The sequence below is a fragment of the Thalassophryne amazonica genome, chromosome 8 (assembly GCF_902500255.1).
Source record: "Thalassophryne amazonica chromosome 8, fThaAma1.1, whole genome shotgun sequence".
Classification (NCBI taxonomy): Eukaryota; Metazoa; Chordata; class Actinopteri; order Batrachoidiformes; family Batrachoididae; genus Thalassophryne; species Thalassophryne amazonica.
The window spans coordinates 59,675,116-59,695,777 of record NC_047110.1 but is presented as its reverse complement, the minus strand read 5'-3'; the positions used below and the strand labels follow the sequence as shown (position 1 = coordinate 59,695,777).

Sequence of the window (20,662 nt, the reverse complement as noted above, 5' to 3'; positions counted from 1 at the left end):
AGAACTCTTAAATTAGAGTAAATTCTATTAGACAGACTTACCTTTTACATTACTTATGGAAGATGCACTCAAAAAAATGGCTCATTGGATGAACTCAATTAAATTATGTGCAGGATTTCTATCTAATAAATATATGTAGCCCCAACTCAAATAAAGCACATCCATGCAAGAAAATTTAATTTAATTTAGTTGAGACTACATATATTTATTACATGGAAATCCAATCTGGTGAGTCAGTTTTTGCGTTTTTTTAAAAATCAAGCAACAAAGAAGATGGTTGTCATCGCACATCCGCACATCCTGCGACGTGATTACCGTGCATGTGCATGTCGCCGTGACGATGCTAAAATGGCATATCGTGCAGCTGTACCTCAGAGACTATTAGGTTTTTTTTTTTTTTTTTTTTTGCTTTCATTATGCTTCTATTTGTGTGCATGTACACAGTCTTGGCCGTGCGGATCATTGTGTGCAGTCAGACTGTCGCATTTCAGGGTACGGTTTAGATTAGAGGTCTGGCTGTAGCTTCCCCCTCTTCCCCTCTCAGTGACTGCCAGCACATAATTTACTTAATGAAATCCTGCCATTCCCTTTAGCTTCGAGATTTTTTGCAGATGTTGACAGGGAAGGACTTTGTGAATTATTGGAAATGTTCACTCCTGCATTTTTAATGAATGTCTTGCTTGTTGTGAACAGGCTGACTTGTCAGAGATGGGGGAAACAGTTGTCTTTGTTTGGGGAGCTGGTGTCTGGATGCCCGCGGTGGAGCAGTGTGAGTTACAGCCCAGCAAGTGTTGTGATTGAAACAGAAACTCTGGTGCCACATTATCCTGACAGAACACATTCTCCTCTCAGACTCTGATCCACTGGGCCGATCAATAGGAAACCATTGTTTGAACGGCAACTCTGTCCATCATAGCTGCTCCACCTTCCAGCGCTGTGGTAACCAAATACCTACCTTTCGCCTTAAATTAGTCGGACTAATATAAGTTGAAAAAACAGAGTTTCTTGTTTTTGTTCATTTGAAATCAAGCTTTTGGCGTAGTTTGAGACATTAACCCTGCTAAAGTGTGTTTCCTCCATCTGTGCAGAACGTTGCTTTCTTAACACAGACTGAAAAAGAAGGAAATGTTTAAAAGATTAACTTGGAAAAAAATGTTAATTTTTAAGGTTTGTGCTGGGCTGAAAATTTTTTCACAAGAAACTTTCATGTTGAGTCCCACCACAAGGAAACATTTTAATTGGCGTTTTAAATTGGTCACACAGCATAAACCTCTTGTTTGCCATTTGGTATGTTTAAAATCACTTATCAACAAACTCTTAGGAATACACTGACTGTAGCCGCTCTGAGCGGTGATCTCCAGACACTGGATTGGTCACAACTTCCACATATGTGAAGCTACACTCAAAATGTTTAATTAAAGCAACAGGATAAATGTAATGCAGCACGGTGGCTTAGTGGTTAGCACTGTTGCCTCACAGCAAGAAGGTCATGGGATCAATTCCCACCCGTGGCCTTTCTGTGTGGAGTTTGCATGTTCTCCTTGTGTTTGTGAGGGTTTCCCTCCCACATTTAAAGACATGCACGTCATGTGATTTGAAAACTTTATAATTGTCCAGGAGATTTTGACCTCAATGGGACTAACCTGTTTAAATAAAAAAAAAAATGTTGCACCAATCCAAGTTTCTCCACTCACATCCACTGAAGCTTGTTATTCTTTCACAGCTGACAGGGGTGTCATGGTGGCTTCCCTCACTGGTCTCCTTCCAGTATGGTCAATCAATTTTTGAGAACTGCCTGCTTAACATAGTTTTACCATACAGTACTATATTGTTTCCATTTCTTATTTGAAGGGTTCAAATGCAAAACCCAGTATCTCCAAAACCATAAATTTTTAGTTGAGGCCAACATGTACTTGGCTGTCAAGGGGACCATCAGTGTGCAAAATATGAAAGAATTTGAACAAACTGTTTTCATTTTATTGATGAGAGTCTACATTTCCGAATATGGTTTCCTTTAAATCACCATTTTCAACTGCATTTTTCCCCATTAAAAAAAAATACTTACTGGGTTTTGCATCTGAACTCTTCATTTATTGATGTAACGGAGGTCTAAGACATATTCAGTAACTTAGAAATGTTCTTGTATCCATCACCTAAGTGATGATTTAATCCTTTAATCTAGAATAAATTGCCTTTGTCACAACTTTTTTTGGAATGTGTTGCAGGCAGTTAAATGTAGGAATGGATGTACTTTAGCAAAGGAAAATACAACATGCAAATTAAATAATACTAAAATTTCACTCAACAATAACACTGGAGATGGTCTTAGATGGTTCAGTTGTGCAATTAACTACATAGCAAGCCATATTACATCAGATATTTGTGATAAAATGCTCAGAAAGGACTAACATGGTTGAGTTCAGAGCAACTAGCAGCATCTACTAGTGAGGCCCTGGGCTGCCGGAAAACTCGCTGTCACTCAAAGAAACGCACCCCTAATTATTTGTAACATTATGGCTTAACCCTCTGGGGCCAATGCCGTCGTATACGATGGCTAAGACCAAGCTTTACTAAATTCTAAATAACGTTTTAATGATATGAGATAGAAACTTACTTTTTTTTTGCTGAAAAATTAACTCCGCGGCCTTGCGAGCCAGCCATCAGCCATCTTTGTACTCCTCATTGAAGCTGTGTGATGACGTGCGCAATGTGAGTGTCCAATCGGAATTGCTTCACTGTCACATGGTTTTCCAAAATCCAGTCGTAGGGCAGATATACCTCACGTGAAAAGCCAAAGATCATTTTCAGGAGTGATATGTTACTAGTTGGCCTGTTTGAATAGCCCCCTGGGTGCTCCAATGAGTACATACTATTAGTACATACTCAGTGTGCCCTGCGCCATTACGCACAGCGATCAGTGAAAGCAGGAGCACACGGAGAGCCTCTGATGACAATCTCACGTGCTCAGACAAAGAGTGTGTAACTATCAGGATTGCTCCATTAGTTTGCATGTGAATGTTACTGGATAACTCTGTTGCTTTCTCTGCGTAAAACACTGTTTACCATATCAATGGACAACAAAATGCATAGACCATTTTGTATATATTGTTCAAAATGTGCATTTGTGTTTATTGTTTGAACCTTTTTGTTGGTCAGTCTTTCACACAAGACCTCAAATTACCTTTATAAAGTGTCAAAACAGTTGTTTATTATAGTTTGCTGTGTGTTTTTAATAAATGTGTGTGGAAAATTGTTTTTTGCTTTATTTTTTCCTTGCCTATTTTTGATTGTAAACCTTTATTACACTTCTAAAACACAACAAAAACATATATTCTGAAAGCACATAAAACTTGATTTTGGGATGCAGGAAGAGCAATTAACAGCAATAATAAAACACTTATGCCAGGCGAATGAACTGTCCAAAAAATGCCCTCGGACCTTAAACTAATGAGTAATACAAAAATTTTCCTCTTGTGTTTTGTTTTTTGTTGGTTTGCTTGCTTTGGTGCCACGCTGTGAACATGTTAACTTCTGCTGTAAAGTTGGAGATATGAGCATGACATCTATAGGAAGTAGCCTCAAGTGGCCATTCCAGAACTGCAAGATTTGGCATGTCCCCGTTGGCTTCATTTTTAAGCACCAGAGGTTGGGGCTTGGCGACAGTCAACATTCTTTTATAGCTGCATGTCAGCATCTGTCTGACCATAGATCTCATTTTGGAATTTTCTGTGCCGTGTAGGTTTTGACTGAGAATAGTTTATGCTTTTCTTTTTCTATCATGAAATAAATAAATAAATATCATTTATACATTGTGGCTGACCTGATTTGAGGCTGATTACAGGTGCGTCTTTCACAGGGGTGGTGGCCAAGTGGTTGGTGCGCTTGGTTTCAGTGCAGAATTTCCCGGTTCAAACCCCTGTTCAAAATGTGGCAGGGTTCACCCTTACCACATTTCCACATGTAATGTGGAGTTGTGTCAGGAAAGTCATCCGGCGTACAACTTGTGCCAAATCAACATGCAGATTCACCTTGGATCTGCCATGGTGAACCCGAGTTAAACCAATAACGCAGCAGCTGAAGGGTCTGATGCCTGGTTCACAATGCAAGATAATTATGCCGATTTCTGACCCGATCTTCCCCTTCCGACAAACTTTAGGAAGCCCCGACTATCATGATGGCTCTAAAAATAATCGTATCAGATATTCCTGCTGTGTGTGGTCATCGTGCTCTAGTCTGCTCAGAAGGACGTCGGCACCACTCAGAATATTCAACACGTTGTATTGTCTTGGCCCAGCGTGTGGGGTGGACCCGAGCACAAACGAGCACACAGCCTGTTGAATGTGACGTGTAGCCAATCAGAAAGTGAGGTGATGGATGCACGCAGGGAATCCAAAATCAAAACAGCTGTCATGGCGCACCAGAAAGTCCGGTGCTCGCGCTGTCTCCACTCCTTTTACAAACAGCTTTTCTTTTTCTATCGTATTTTCTCAGTTAGAAGTAATTAAACTATCGCAATTGCTTCTTCCTTGTCCACTTTTGTTTACTCCGAAGTCACGTTTAATCTCGAGAGGTTTTGCGAGATTTCCCGTCTGACCTGGGACTGTTCGTGAGTGAAATCCGTTCGTGTGTGGTGTGTTGTCTTTACCGTGTGGCTGCACACCACACACTGTACCACCAAAACTGTTATATCTGATTTTTTTTTTTTTTTAATCGCCATGTGTGGGGTCTCTCAGGTATTAAAAACCTACCGACAATTTTAAAATCTTGGTGTGTGAACCAGGCATTACTTACCACTGTGTCTCTTCATAGGTGTTATGAGTCCAGTCTAAATGGGACATTTCTTCTATTTATCACAAAACTAAACAGCAGTGTACTTGATGATGTATTATGATTTTTGCAACATCATTGCCCCCCTTTATGTGCCATGTGAGCAACCAACCTTCTTGCTGACCCCCCCCCCCCACACACGAACACGTTCACCTCCCTCCTCACTCGAGTAGGAAGGTAGGAGGCATAAAGAGAGGAGGGGGGAGTTCAGGAATGCACAGGATTTCGTCTTCTCAAATGCTCCAGCCGACTTGGCTCGAACCTCCCTCACACACACACACACACACACACACGTACAAACAGATAGGTTGTATGAGGAGGTGAAAGGGCACAGCCACCCAGCAGGGTGTTCACTGAGTGTTTGGCTTTAAGTGTTGCACCGCTCGCTCTCTCAGACGCTGCCCTTTGACAGCGGCTGCACATATGACATCCATAAACATCTCCCACAGTTCAGACCTGAAGGATTCCTACAGGCCTCACTGTGGTACCAGCCATCACAGACTTGTATTTGAAGTCTCTAACATGGATATTTGGAGAAAATGGGCAGTGCATTTTCTTCCACTGAAAAAAAAAGAAAAAAGAATGAATTATTTAATTCAAACAAAGCTTCTCCCTCAAACTCACGGTCTCATACTTGCACGCCTGGACAGCTCCTCCTTATTAACCTTCTTCGCCTCCTGTGCTTTTTACACCCTGTGTTGTTTATTGATTTAATTTATGGATTGTGTTAGTTATCTGCTATCAAGGGTACAGCTCGTTTCCTCCCTTGAGGGGTCATCCCGAAACAGCAGCAGTGGGAAAGTGGAGAGGAAGTAGATGACAATGTAAAGAGTTCCCATTGTGACCAGCGAGGCTGGGTGACTGGATTCAGTTTCTCAGCACTGTGCCCCTGCAGTTTTTTTTTTTTCTCCCAGCACATATCTCTTCCTCTCTCTTTCTATCTGTCTCACTCTATCTGTTCGGCAGAGAAAGAGCAGACCTCGGGGAGAAAAATCCATAGTCATATAGGAGCAGCTCCAGTTAGCATGTCTGTCTGATAAAGCCGACTTTGATGGCGGTGATAGCTCAGACGCCAGCCTAAATGTGGCCTGTTCGGGGGTTGCAGCCAGCCTACAGGAGCCCTGTCTTCAGAATTAAAGCCATACCATGCTTGGAACAGGAGGGGAGAGCCTTTGGTTTCGCTCTGTTTTGTTTTAGCTATCAAGGAGCTTCAACTCAGACAAATGTTGAGAGGGGGAGGAGGTGGTGGCATCTGAACAGGTTAATTTTAGAAATGCGGATTTTGTTCAATCATGTAGCACAATCAAAACATCGACATGTAAAACTTACACCCTCCTCCATAACTCCACACGTACTGTATACCTTATAATGCTTTTTTCCTGTATGGTAGCTGCTTTACTTGACTGGAATCTAAGCCTAACCCAAACCTGGTGCCTAGTACCTGCTACCTGGCCCTATTTTTGGTATAACCTCTACCTTGGTTTCCAAGCATACTGAGGCAGTACCAAAAAGTGTCTTAAAAATGGTCACTATTACTGCATCATGTGCGAGTCACAAGACATTCATTTATTTATTTCTACACCCACTTATTCAAGATAATGGTCATGGTGGAGCTGGAGTTTATCCCAGTGGTCTTTGGGAGAGAGGCGGGGTATATGTGTGTGTGTGTGTGTGTATATATATATATATATATATATATATATATATATATATATATATATATATATATATATATATAGTGTTAAGTCACAGCACAAGTTGCCCCAAGATACTACATCCAGGGAACCTGACCCATCCCTAGAGCAAGTATGATGGAAACGGTGGAAGGACAAAAACTCATTTATAGGAAGGAACCTCAAGCAGACTAGACACAGGGACCATCTGCTTTGGCCATACCAAATAAAGAACAAATAAATAAAAGTGCAACAAGGATTTGTCAGAAATACTGCAACTAAGCAAGCACATAACACAATGACTGACGGCTCAGAAGAAAACTAAGAGGTGAGGAACTCAAACAGTTCCCTCATAGACCCCATACATCCCATTTCTGGATGGAAGGACAAGTGGATGCATCTGTTCTGAACAACCCTGCCACTGTAGCCCTGTCTGCACTGTACTACAAGGCAAAGCTAAACTAATCACTGATTAGCATATGTTGTGTTCTTCTTTGGTGTGTCTTCTTGAAGATGACGTTATGAGGCATGAGACAGGTTAGTGGTACTACCACGTCATGTGTTGTAGAAGAGGAAACACCTGGTTCCAGGTCAAGTTGAGCTGGCACCATCTGGTGGAAAAATGCCAATATACACATGTTGCCCCCCCTCCAAACCTCTTGGTTCATTGGTAGAATCTAGTAGCTAGAGGGGAATCTAATCCTTGGCACAGGATAAGAGGCTGCTGCTGCTCTCCTCTGGCAACAGTTTGTTCTGCACAGAAAAGTTGTAGAGGAATGAGTTAATCTCTGCACCCGGCTCTGGATTAGGAGAGATGGAGTATAATGGAGGTGGCCCTGGAGTTTGGTGGGGAGATGTTAGCACGGAGGGGAAGCTGTTGTTTGTCTGCCTGTCCCTGACATTCGGCCTCCCATTCATCTCACTCAAAGGCTGTGGAGCTGTGTTTACCCCCGGGCAGCTCTTCTCTGCTTCTCCTGCTGCCCATTTTTGTTCTCGTTTTCATGCTGTCTTTAAACGCATTACTCGATGATCATCAAAGATTGCCATTGAATCCTTTGAGGCCCTGTTTCTGTGTACTTAATAGTAATTATCCAGACTCACACTCAAGTGCAAGGAGCTCATAGCAGAGCAGTCTGCTTTTTCCCCGCATTAAAACCTGTGGCTCCAACTTTGGAAAATTGTGTTGAATATGTATTTATTGAGTTAGTTTTTTAAGTAAACATTTTAGAGCATTCTTTGTGCCCTTATACAGAACTTAGTCTAGCTTTTTCTGTTTCTGAGCTGTCTAAACCACAATCGATTACATTATTCCATGATTGGTTGCATCACGCAGAACTCAGGTTTTGTTTAACTTCATTTGTTTGGATTACAGGTTTATAGCAGATGTCAGCAGAACAAGCACATATCCACATGTGGACATAACTGGTGCTCATGGTGCTCGTGTGTAAATATAAATTATGCATTGCAGAAGATGGAGGGAATCGTTTCTCAGCAGGAAAACAATGACAACAGATTGTAGCAAAAAGCACTTTCTCAGTGTTTTCTCCTCTGCGTCATTAATTTGTATGAGCATGATGCATGAGCTCCATGAGCACCAGTTTTGTGCACACCTACAAATATCTTGTTTTTGGGGGGAGGTGATGGTTAATGTGGTGAGCTTGAGACCAGAGGAGTCTCGGTTCAAATCCTCATCAGACCAGATAAATCGCTGAAGGCCCTTGGGCAATGTTCTAAATCCCCAAATTGCTACCATGGTGCAGTTGTGAGCGTTGCGTGGCAGCACGCTGACATGTAATTGTGAGGCATCATTTGTAGTGTTTTGAGCATCTGCTTCAGATGGAAACGTGCCATAGAAATGCAGTCCCTTTACTGTTCTCTTTGTGTTTATCAATGCTAACTAAAGCCACTGCTAAATATTTTGTTTTTAATTTATCTGGAGTCGAATCATCACTTTGTTGTCTTTTCAACTACCCCATCGTTGTGAGGTAGTTGAAAATTAATAAACTGATTTCAATTAAATTTGGTAAGCAGACAGATAATGTTCCAGGAAAAAAAGTAATAAAATTTTGGAACTGAGATCTAGACAAATGTTTGAGTTAAATGTTTAGCAACATTTAATTGAAAATGTTGTGAGATTATATTTATGACATTTGGTGCGCAGATGGATAATGTCTTAAAAAATTTTATTTTGAATTTGATCTGGAACATATTTTGGATCCAGATTTTATGTGGTATGTGACCTTGGCTGAGATTTGTGCTCTTTCGTTGTCTTGCAGTTGTTACTAAGTTACTTCTTACGAAGGCCATAGCAGATGGTCACCCCACTGAGCCTGGTCTGCTTGAGGTTTCTTTCTATAATATTAAAAAAATAAAAAAAAAACACCTGAGGGACTTTTTCCTGTTCACTGTTGTCAGTGTGCTTCCTCGTGGGGTGGCTAAAGTCTTCACCAATGCTTCCCAAAGTGTGGGCAGCAGCTACCTAGTTGGCTGTGACGGTACTGCAGGTGTTCTGTGAGAGATCATTAAAAAAATTAAAACATAGTTAATTATGACTGTTGTAATAAATCTTAAAATTGCACAAAATATTCATGATGATTTTTAAAGTATAATCAGACAAAATGAAACAAATCAGTGAGATTTAAATGATGTATTATTCTTCATTTATGTAATCTAACATAACAAATTATAAATATAGGGAAATAACAAATTTGATAAAAACTGCAATTAAAGCTTTGCATAGTCCGAATATTTTCAGAATCCAAAGTGTGTTCTTACGTTTGGGAATGGCCAGTCGTCACTTCACACTTTGAAGTGACGTGATTTGCTGCTAAATAAATAAACTGAATTCTAACAAATGTAAATTTTTGTTTTATATACTCTTGTTATTTAACAAATTGTACAATTCAATTTGATTTAAAGTGTTCAAATGCATGTTTACAGGCCTGTTCTGCTTATTGTTCTACACCTCCATAGTCACAATCAGTATTTATCATGCTTTCTGCTGGTAGCAACCACATTATTTATATAAACACACCTCTGTGCTTTCAGTGCATAATAATTAGCCGTAGTTCCTTACCTCTGACATTTGCGTTATTTCCGCAGACAAAGAAACATGTATTGTTTGCTTCTTGAGTTCCAGAAAACAGTTTGTTTGTTGACAGATCAGTTGTCCTGTGTTTGCGACATGATGTCAGGCAGGCTGCAGAGAAACAGAAAAACCAGCATGTTCACATGGTTTCTATGGAGCTGGGGGCTGTTATGGAAAACAAACTGCACATCAAATGACCCCTGCTGGAGTCGCATTTCCTGTGTGATTGTGTTTGTGCTTGAACCTGTACTGTTGTATATGCAGGTACAGCTATCCAAGGCTGCCTTTAAAGGTGCCTTGACACGTGCATGAATTTGATCCACGTACTGGTACACAATCTACTGTTCCAAAGAGTAAATGTGTTGTAAACTCATTGTCAGCCATTGTAAACTGTGCGCGGCTTCGTGCAAGTGCGCAAAGAAAACTTTGAAATGTTCAAAATCTCTGTCACGTGTTAATTACATGAACTTCACGTGAACATTTAAAAAACAATTAAAAACACTGAGTGTCAGTGCGAGTGATTGCATCTGCACAACATGCTAAATCTATCATAAACATAATTTTACAGCTACTCATAAGAAGGAATGAACATGCAACTGTTTTACCAAGCCATTACAATATAAATATTACAAATAATTACCTTTTAGACTATTCCAGATGTGTTCTCCACCTCATGAAGCGCATGCGAGAGAGAGAAAAAAGTTGCTGCTGAAACGGTCCTCTGTGATTCAGGAAGCAATTCGAGGTGTTTTCATCAGTCAAACTCTGAGAAAAAATTACTAATCTGCTACGAAATAATTATTTGATAGATGCAGCATCCAGCTCCCAAGCGCAACATCCAGCTGGGAACACAGTGGGTGGCATCATCACGATGAATTGCACGGAAGAGTGGAGCCAAAATGCATGCAAGTGTCAAGGTACCTTTACACTTTTCTGATGCACGCCTGAATATGTAACACGTTTGAGTTAATTAACCCCATCAAGTTGACTTCTCTCACTGCGTTAAGAGAAGTGTCGCCATTATAATGTGGCAGCGCCCTGCGACTCTGAGACTGACACTAAGAGCAGAGGGTTTTGAGAATAAAATAACAATAATAACACATGCTACTATTCTAATGGGTAAACAGAGCTTTTAAAAGGTGGCAGGGTTAAATGGATGCAGAACACAGTAATTGCTCCCAGCTCGTCTTGGCTCCACCCAGAGCAGACCCTCTGAAAGTCCAACACAGAGTAGAAGAAAGCTGGGTGTCTGTGCTGTGGTCAGAGCGGAGGGGGACACACGCCCGTGCCGTATCGCCTCAGGTCTGATGTTAAGGCTTCGGTTTGAGTCTTGGCTTGTGTGTCACCCTGTTCACATGCTATTAATTAACTTTGAATTATTGACTTAGCTCGCCTTCATTCTCCTTTATCTAAAACAGCTACATTTAAAGAGCAGCAAAACACAATTGGGGAAGTATTATTTACACAAAAATAAAATTAAAAAAACTCAAACGCTGATGCTGTTTGGGATCTGGTGTAAAAGACTGTATTCACTGTGCTGCAGAGGTACAGCTATCAAATACTGTCATAAAGAATATTCTGCCTATTTTTCTTCTGATTAAACCATCAGAAAAGAAATGGAAGATGTGGTGTTTCAAACTCCCCCATTTAGCTCTTCAACGAGAGGGAATATTGTATATTTGGCTGTATTTTGGCAAAAATATGAATATTCTGCTGATGTTTCTGCAGACAAGCACCATGGTGGATTAGTGGTTAGCACGGTTGCTGCAAAGCGAGAAGGTTCTTGGTTTGAATCCGATCTGGCCCTTGCTTTGTGGAGTTTGCATGTTCTGTTTATGTTTGCGTTGTTCCCTGCAGGTGTTCCGGGTTCCTCCCAGTTTCAAAGACATGCTGGTTAAGTTAATTGGAAACTACAATTTCCTGTAGGTGTGAATGTGTTTGTCTGTCTATATGTGTCAGCCCTGCAACAGACTGGTCACTGGGATGGGCTCCAGCCCCCACCGTAACACTTAACTGGAATAAGTTGGTTAAGAAAATGAATGCATTTCTAGAGGAATTCAGGTACTTTTTAAATTCAAAGAAAACTTCTTGAGGTCTGTTTTTGCTATTGCACTGCCGCATGTCAGCTTCAGTCTGGGCCGACATAGAAGAAAGACTTATGGGTAATCAAAGGCCTCAGAGGCTTTTGGATGCATTTATGTGCACCCCTGCTATCTTCTAACTAACTGCATGTCTTCTCTGCTGCACAGTGAGTTTGAGCCGCAATAAATTAATGGTGAAATTCAGAAGTTTGATAAGTTAAACATAAAAAAAAAACCCTACAGATGAATTTCATCTACACAGAAATAAGATGCTATGCTAACAGGCAAAAATTCCTGGCTTCTTCTCATAGACTGTATATATATACTACAATATCCGGGCATCTCCATGTTGGCAACGTTGATCGCAGCGACTTAGCCTAAATGATGGGGAGCCCATAAATGGAGAAAAGGGTGGAGCACGGGCGGCTCAGTATATGATGAAAGAAGCCTGAATGTGCTCCTCTTTTTGAGTCCAAACCAGCTGAGCTAACAGGCTAACCTTAGTTTGGTTATTTGGTTGCATTAATCGGACCTAATGGATGTAGCTACTGATAGCTGCTAAAAGTGCTAATGCCGTTTTCACTGAGAATGAACATTGCAGCAGGGACATTTTAAATGATCCATTATGACGTTTCACCACACAAGAAGCAATATTCTTCCAGCTATTTGTAACAAAATGCTCTAAATGGTCGACACAATGAAAGTTTGAGGCGCTCTTCTCAGCAGCTGTCAGTCAATGTGACCACTCCCCTAATTATGCATAACTTTATGACTTAAAATGTCTTAAAGAAGTTAGAACAAGAATCAACCCTGTACAATTGTTATGGAAGTGGAAACCACATACACTGAATAAAGATAATAGTTGAACCAACTTAATTGAATTGTTTCAGTTGGTAACATCTACATGAATTAGGTTGTTTGAACTTAAGTTACGAAGTTAAAATTGATCTAACTTTGTTAAGTTAGATCAATTCTAACAATATCAATTCTAATTAAGTTCAAACATCTTAATTCGTTCAGGTGTTACCAGTTGAAACAGATTTTTAAGTTGGTTCTGTTTTCAGTGTAGAGACCAAAACTGTTTTTTTCTACCAGACAGTAAACATGTTTATTTCTGTTCTAAATTTGGACATTTTAACATGGACTTCAGTGGGAACCTGCTCGCATTTGGCACCAGCGTCAAGCGGCCAGTCAAGGCACTGCTATTTTTTTCTTCTGTGTGGGCTTCATCTGAGACCAACGAAGCTTACCGGTTGTTATTCCGTAGCCTTCTTCTTTGCTGTGCATTCTAGTACTGTATTAAACTCTGTATATACTGCAATTTTCAGTTGTCCCAAATTAGGGACACAAAGTAGCCCTGAGAATGCAGAGCATGGGCTGGTACGCAGGGTGTAATTAGGTCAGCTACGTAGAGAGGCGCTAGACCATAATTTTATAAGTATAATTTTATAAGTTAGTAATAGAACCTTAAAATCTGATCTCACAGAGACAGGAAGCCAATGAAGGGAGGTGTAATTGGTGTAATGTGGTCAAACTTTCTGCTTCATGTCAAAATTCTGGCAACAGCATTTTGAACCAATTAGTGACCCCTAATGCTGGACCAGAATAGAACATTGCAGTAGAAGAGACATACTGACTGAACATCAGGTGTTCCTCCATCATTGAGGCCCAGTTGTCACACAGTCATGGCTCATCAATAATTCACTCATTCATTTATTTTCTGTAACCTTTTACTGCAATCAAGTGTCACAGGGGGTCATAGGGCATGAGGTAGGGTACACCCTGGCCAGGACGCCAGTCTTTCACTGGGCCCTAATCAATCACGGGAGGATAAAATTATTTTGGCCATCAAAAAAAAAAAAAAAAGATATAAGCGTTGTTAAAACACCTGTGTCCAATGACCTTATGACTCCCTGAGATCTTCCCAGTCGTCTCCTAATCTCAAAGGCTGAGGATCCAGAGGCATGAGCTAAATGCTACACAGTTTCAAACCTAAACAACTTGAATGTCACCAGCTTTTGTCGCGCAGTATTTCCAGTAGATCACAGCGCCCTCTTATGGTCACAGTTTAAAAAAAAGCATGCGTGTCAACAGACTGAGGGTGAGTCTTTACTTTGTGTGACACTGACCTCAGCAGGGAACCGTGAATGCGAGTAGGCGTGCGTATCCCTCAAGACAACCCTCAAGACAGGGCAGGCGTGCAACAATGCAGTTATAGAAACCAGGCTTCAGGCTGCGCGGGCCACCTCTCGGTGCGTTAGTGCCTATCCTCTGTGCTGCTGTTATAGCACCACAGATGAAATAAATCATCGGAAAATGTGCCTTGACGATTATTATTGCCCAAATTATTGGCGTTCCTCGAGGAATGGCCTCAACACGGTTGAGGTGAAGTTGTTCAAACAGTCTGCAGGTCAGCTGTAGTTGTGTTCTGTTAAAGAGATTGCAGTGAGGTTTTCTCGCGGAGCCCCCGCCTCGGCTGTCCCAGCCAAAACACACAGGATCAGCACAAAAACACAAACACGCTGGCTGATATTCCTCCCACAGACACGTGCACGCAGGCACGCAAAGACCCTCAACACAACAGAGTGGCAGGAAAAGGCCTGGCTCACGGTGCGCTCATTGTCTTCCTCAGACTCCACGTTAGCTACATTTCTCAGCTTTGTCGAGTTCCTTTCTGTCCCCGCTCCGCCGGCGCTGCCGCTCACCTTCATTCCAGGCTGCGTGAGAAAGTTAGACCCCCGTTGTTTTTGTTTTGCTCTCCTAATGTCAAAAACAGGAGATGTTGCCATTTGGTCTTTTTGTTGTTGTTCGTGTAGACAGTTTCAAAGTGAGTTTATCTTGATGTGTGGGCTCCATTTGATTTGAGACAATAGCGGGCCGTAAACACGTTGGAGGTGCGTTTCTTTGTGCGGCGGAGCCAAGCTACAGTAAAACGCTGAGCTGTGAGTGGAGGAGCTGGTGTGTGGAATTCACTAATGGCACATGCATAGGGTTGCCAACCGTCCCTTGAAAAACGGAATCGTCCCTTATTTGGAAATAAACGTGTGCGTTCCGTATTGACCTGAAACGGGACGCAGTTTATCCCGTATTTCTGTGAGAATCAAAAAGTCTGTAAAATGTCAATGGAGTTGACTGGCACTTTATATGGAAACTTACGGTAAATTTGATCCCAGCCTCTCTCCTGCTTTTCACCAATGAGCTGACAGACACGAGTTGACGATACAGAATCACTCTTATCTCATTGGTCAAGGGACATCTGCTCGCAAGAAGATACCGACGTCATGAGCCGACGACGGTCGCTGGACGACAATAACAAAGCAGCATGGCAGATATCGAATCGATGCAGACACCGACACTGGCACTGCAGATATGCCTACGGACAGCAATGTCTGTAACGTTGTTACTCCTCCTAAAAAAACAAACAAACAAAAAAGAATGCAAAAATATAGGGGCGAATGAGAAAAGGAAAAAGGCTGGGTGGAAAAGGTGCGCGACAACAGCTAAGTATTGTAAATATTGTTTACTTTTCAGACTTTATTTTTTGCACTTTTTATTACACTAAATATGTAAATGTGCACTGTTACATTGTTTTGGATGATGCAAATTTTCTATTGGTTTTTTTTTTGTTAATTCATACAATTTTAAGTTAAGCACTACAGAGAAAGATTTTTTTTAAAGATTTTTTTTATTTTATGCTTTGAAGCAGGACAGAATGCTCATTGAAATTGTGAGTGAAAATTTATTTTGCACTAAAAATAAATAGCTAAATAATAATTTCCACGTGTTCATATCAGAACAAATGCATGTGTGCATCTACTTAAATTCAGGGTCAAGTCAACAGTCAAATGGTTAAAAATCATTTCACACAGACGCTGGGAAGGGTGAAGGTAATGGTCGGTCGGCCCTGGCGGTGAGGTGTCCCTTATTTATTTTTCAGAGAGTTGGCAACCCTACACATGCATGTCGGGGCCCCCGAAGAGAGGGGGGTCATTTCAGCTATCAGTGTGTGCGCAAACACAGAGAGAGCCTGTCTGCAGCGACCCCCCCCCACTCACTCCTCCCCCTCCACTACACAGGGAGCCTTCAACCAGCAGGCTTTTTTTGTCTGCGCACGTCGTCTCTGCAACATTTTTGCTCATCTTTGCATAAACTTTACTAGTGCGGGTCACTCAGCAGAAAGGTTTAGTTGGGTGGGAGGTGAGTCGAGCATTTTATTTTGGCAGCGTGGAGCTGTGATGCTCCACCTTAAAGGCGTTTGTTAATGGGGCAGGCAGTCATTAAGCCCTGAGAGCAGAGAGACTGAAAGGAATGGGGCCACAGGCCCGGGCTTTAAATCCTCTGTGCCAATAGACTCTCTGAAGCAAAATAATGGCATCACTCTGTGTGTGAGTTAATGGGAGCTGATAGCATGAAGGCTGAGGGGTCAGGGGGTCACGGGCTTGTGCTAAGTTGTCAGGGAGCTGAATGCCGTCCCTGGGTCCGCAGCAGGGGGAAGAGCTGGATGGGTGGGTGGGTGGGGGCTCTCCTTGCACCCCCTCCCTGTTCTTCTGGAATGCAATCATGATGAAGGAAGAAGCAAAAGAGGGAAGTCGGTGCTGTTTTTTTTTGGCCTTTGACAAGCCCTCATCCCCACCAGCCACTTTTCTCGTCTCTCATCACATCGCAGGTTTTATGTGCAATATAAACACCTGACAGTTATGAGCCACGCGGCCCGAAGCGTCCTCTGAAAGCGCTCGGTGGCACAGTGTGCCTGCTCCGCATGTGAAGATAGAAGTCCACCGAGGGAGCATTAACTCACTTTGGAGTGTTGAGGCCTGTCACAGCAGAGTTCACAGACTGCGGCCATGAAAACGGAACTAACAAGCTGATTTAGTGGAAAGACGTGTTTTTCAATGAGACACCAACTTTGCAACTTTATATTTATTTTTTGAAGCAGCATTTTTATAGGAATTTTAATACAAAAAAAGACTAATTTTCAGGGGAAAAAAAATCACATCTGTATTCAGTGTAGTACATCAATATATGACTATTTACAACACTCATTTTATTGAACAACTTTAGAAAATGCATGTGTGAGCAGCAGTGGGAAGTTCTGTTTAATCATTGTAGTGCCCTCTTGAGGCAGAGGTGAGAAGTGCAAGCCTACGGTTTGAGTGACCTCTCTGGGATATGTATAGAAGCCTGTGTGTGTGTGTGTGTGTGTGTGTGTGTGTGTGTGTGTGTGTGTGTGTGTGTGTGTGTGTGTGTGTGTGTGTGTGTGTGTGTGTGTGTGTGTGTGGGGAGGATGTGAATGCAGTGGTATTTATACAAGGCTTAGATTTCACTACAGTGCCTCCTTCAGTATTTATAGTGTAACCATCTGCTGTGAACAATAAAAAGTGAGAGTTAATCCTTTAAAACGTAAGCCTTCCATTCGACTAGCCCTGTTTGCTTTTGTTTATGTTCTGTTTAATGGCCGTCTCTCACTCTCTCTCTCTCTCTCTCTCTCTCTCTCTTTCTCTTCTAGATGCCAGTATGTCGCCTGATGCCCCTAAGCAGAGCTACTGGTGTAACGTGGCGTACTGGGAGCACCGCACACGTGTGGGCCGCCTCTACACAGTGTACGAGCACTCTGTTAGCATCTTCTATGATCTACCTCAGGGCACGGGCTTCTGCCTGGGCCAGCTCAACCTGGAAAACCGGAGCAGCACCGTTCAACGCACGAGAGGCAAAATTGGTTACGGCATCCTACTTAGCAAAGAGCCGGACGGCGTCTGGGCGTATAACCGCAGCGACCATCCCATTTTTGTCAACTCCCCTACCCTGGATGTACCCAACAGCAGAACTTTAGTCGTGCGCAAGGTGATGCCAGGCTACTCCATCAAGGTGTTTGACTATGAACGTTCATGCCTCTTGAGGCATACGACAGAGCCTGACCTCTTGGATGGACCCTACGACCCCAACAGTGTCCGCATCAGCTTTGCTAAAGGCTGGGGCCCCTGCTACTCAAGACAGTTCATCACCTCATGCCCCTGCTGGCTGGAAATCCTCCTCAACAACCACAGATAACACAGATGGACGCCACAAACACTCCCAAATATCATCTACCTAGATTTAATATAAAGTTTTATATATTATATGAAATATATATTATACTTGTAAATACGGAGTCATTTTTACAATGTAATTATTTATGTATGGTGCAATGTGTATACGGACAAGAGGAAAACCTTCAAATGCACTTTGGCTTATATATATTATATATATAAATATATATATATATATATATAAATATATATAAAGATAAAGAATCTTTCAATACCAACTTGAGAAATTATACAACAAAATTAGGATAAGCCTGGATTTGATGTATAGTTTTCATATACTATTAATATCCAGACGTAAAGCTAACACCATTCACACATTGATAATAAAGTATTCGCATAAATTCCAATTGCTTGTTTTGCATTATTATCCACTTATTTGCATTGCATCTGATATGTCTCTAATAATATGTTAAACTGTGTGTCTAAATTGGTCAGACGGCATTATTCTTCTTTATCGCTGGTGAGCTGGCCTTTGACCTTGACCTGTGCCGTTATTATTTAAAATTGCTAAATTTTCATAACGCAGCTCCTAAATGAATAACCAAACACAAAACCTCCAGCAATGTATCCTCTTTATCTTTTTAGTGGTTAGGTACTTTGTCTGCCAGTGAAATCACATTTGAGAATATTGCCCCAAAATGTAAATATGGCACGGGGGGGAGGGGGGGTCCATACCTCACCTCCTAGAGACACACCACTCTGCGCAGATGATCCCATTAAATCTCAGAAATTAAAAGAGAATTCTGGAAAATTACAACCTAGGCTCTATTTTTAGAGTTTGTGGGAGTCATCTTTTCACTCAGGACAAAATAAAATGTAACCTTCACATTATTTATTTTGAGAGCAAACACAGAGGCAGCATGCAGAAGCAGACTGGCTAATTCATGTCATTGTGCAGTGCAATAGAGCAGCGCAGTCTCGTTTGAACACTGCATGATATTGCGGGATTTGATCACTTCTGGGGACAGCCTCCTGTTGCGCGATACTAAGACAGCATAACGTCACACGGATAAATGGTGTACCGTTTTGTTTTCAGCTGCAATCACTGAAACAATCACAAAAAGCGGAGTTTTTTTTCTGTTCCCAGTAGAGAAGGGAAGACGAGGCAAATCGGAGAGGTCGTGTCGGTAACTGTTAGCCTACACAGCTAACCAGAGTAACTACGTTCTCTCGCTTGCACAACCACCTCAACATGTTTGAGTTCCGGTGTCGCAGACCGAACGGTTCCCCCTAAAAATCGGTCCGCTCTGCCTTCACTGCGCATGCGTTATTAGCCGCGGTTAACCGCTTATCACCTCCTTTCAGCTTAAAACTGCACTCCAGTCATCATCTATCTCAGCCACAGATATTTGATTCTTTTCTACATCAATCATTTCCACATGAATTCAGCATTATTTCATCATAAAAGATGGAGGAAACGGTGGAGAGACTCTCTCAGACAAGCTGCTGAGCTCCAAAATGACGCATGCACAGTGGAGACAGGGTGGACCAATTTCTAGGGGTGGACCATTCGGTCTGTGACACTGGGTCATAAACAAACGCAACACATGTCCATTTTCCCACCACATCGTCACTTTTTCTTTGTATTTTCCCTTTGTTTGCCATGTAATTTGCCCAAAAACTCAGAGAGGGCTGTCCCCGCATATAGAATTATTAGCGGATATTTTAACCCTTTAGCGGACACCCTCAAACAAGACTGCACTGCTCAATAAAACCTTTTCTTGTCACCATTGAACGTGCAAAAACGTCATTAGGGGTGTATGGTTGCACAGATCATTTCAATTCGGAGCTAGCTAAACGTGCAAAAATGTGCTAAAGGTGTATGTTTTAAAACGACCAATTATACAGCGCCATAGACTGTGGCTGGCGCTATCCACTGATAATGCACCGATGAACACCATTTTTGTCCTGAGATCCCCCAAACATCTAGAAACTGTGCCAAGGTTGAAAAATGATGAGTATGTGACGGGGAAGCTGCTGAGGAACACCACAAAGTGTGCACATTTCTCCATGTGTAACTGGAACTCCATTAGCAATGGTGTCCAGTGTAAAAATTTTGCTAAAACCCAATGGGCGAATCCAGTGGATACACTATGGTGGCCTGGTCCAGTGGGGGCAGAAAAAAATTGCCTTCTAATTATGCTGCAGTCTGTTTTCAGTTTAGATAAACTCCAGTTGTACTTGTGATTAACACGTCACAGTATACCAGCTTCCTTTGTACCACAGTATATGGCTGTTTTGTGGTATTTCTTACGAGGGTGGAGAACCTCCAAGTGTTCGGTCATTCAACCGTCTGAGAATAGATGATTATCAGTTACGTTACTATGACAAACTGTAGCAGCCAAATGTAGTAGATAACTGATGATATTTATGTTGTAGCATTTCGTAAGTAGAAAGATCATGCGAGTTACACTATCTTGACTGATCCAGATTTCCTTGTGGTCCTAAGGAGCCCCTGGTGGTAAGGACTAGGAGCTGGACCAGTATAGGATCAACTGAGAAAACTATTCGGACTCAGAAATTAGTGCTTCCTTTCAATGGCCTCCAAGCTTCAGCAAAACATTAGCCAGTGGTCATAGATCACATCCCAAGAGCCGCCGCCTCCTCACATGCTCACAATGGCTGTCGTTATGACTGACCAGGGATGAGGCACCCCGAAACCGCCACAGTGATACTGGAATGTATGCAGAGAAACCAAGAAGTTTTACAAGCCTACTGGAATCTTAAAAACTGCAGCCAAGGTGGATGTGGTTTAGCTGGCTTCCTTCATAATTGCTGGTGTTGGGTTGTCAGATTGGTGGTGGTGGTGGTAGTGTGGAGGGCGGGGGTAGGGGGTGCACAAGTCTGTGCCAACATTCAGCAATGGAGGCATTCAGAAAGATTCTGGTTTAATGAGTGCTGAACTGT

General features: G+C 42.0%; 1 protein-coding gene across 2 annotated transcripts in view; it reads left to right on the top strand.

The window, feature by feature from the left end:
• The window catches only part of smad6b (SMAD family member 6b), a 54,757-nt gene extending 36,658 nt beyond the window's left edge, over positions 1 to 18,099 (top strand). Inside the window, exons 4-5 of one of the 2 annotated variants that reach the window (XM_034176408.1) lie at positions 10,398 to 10,505; positions 17,176 to 18,099. In XM_034176408.1, coding sequence (XP_034032299.1) covers positions 10,398 to 10,505; positions 17,176 to 17,717 — 650 coding nt within the window. In that variant the 3' untranslated portion in view covers positions 17,718 to 18,099. The remainder of the gene's footprint in view (positions 1 to 10,397; positions 10,506 to 17,175) is intronic. The other variant, XM_034176409.1, reaches the window with a different exon arrangement.
• The last annotated feature ends 2,563 nt before the right edge of the window (positions 18,100 to 20,662 follow it).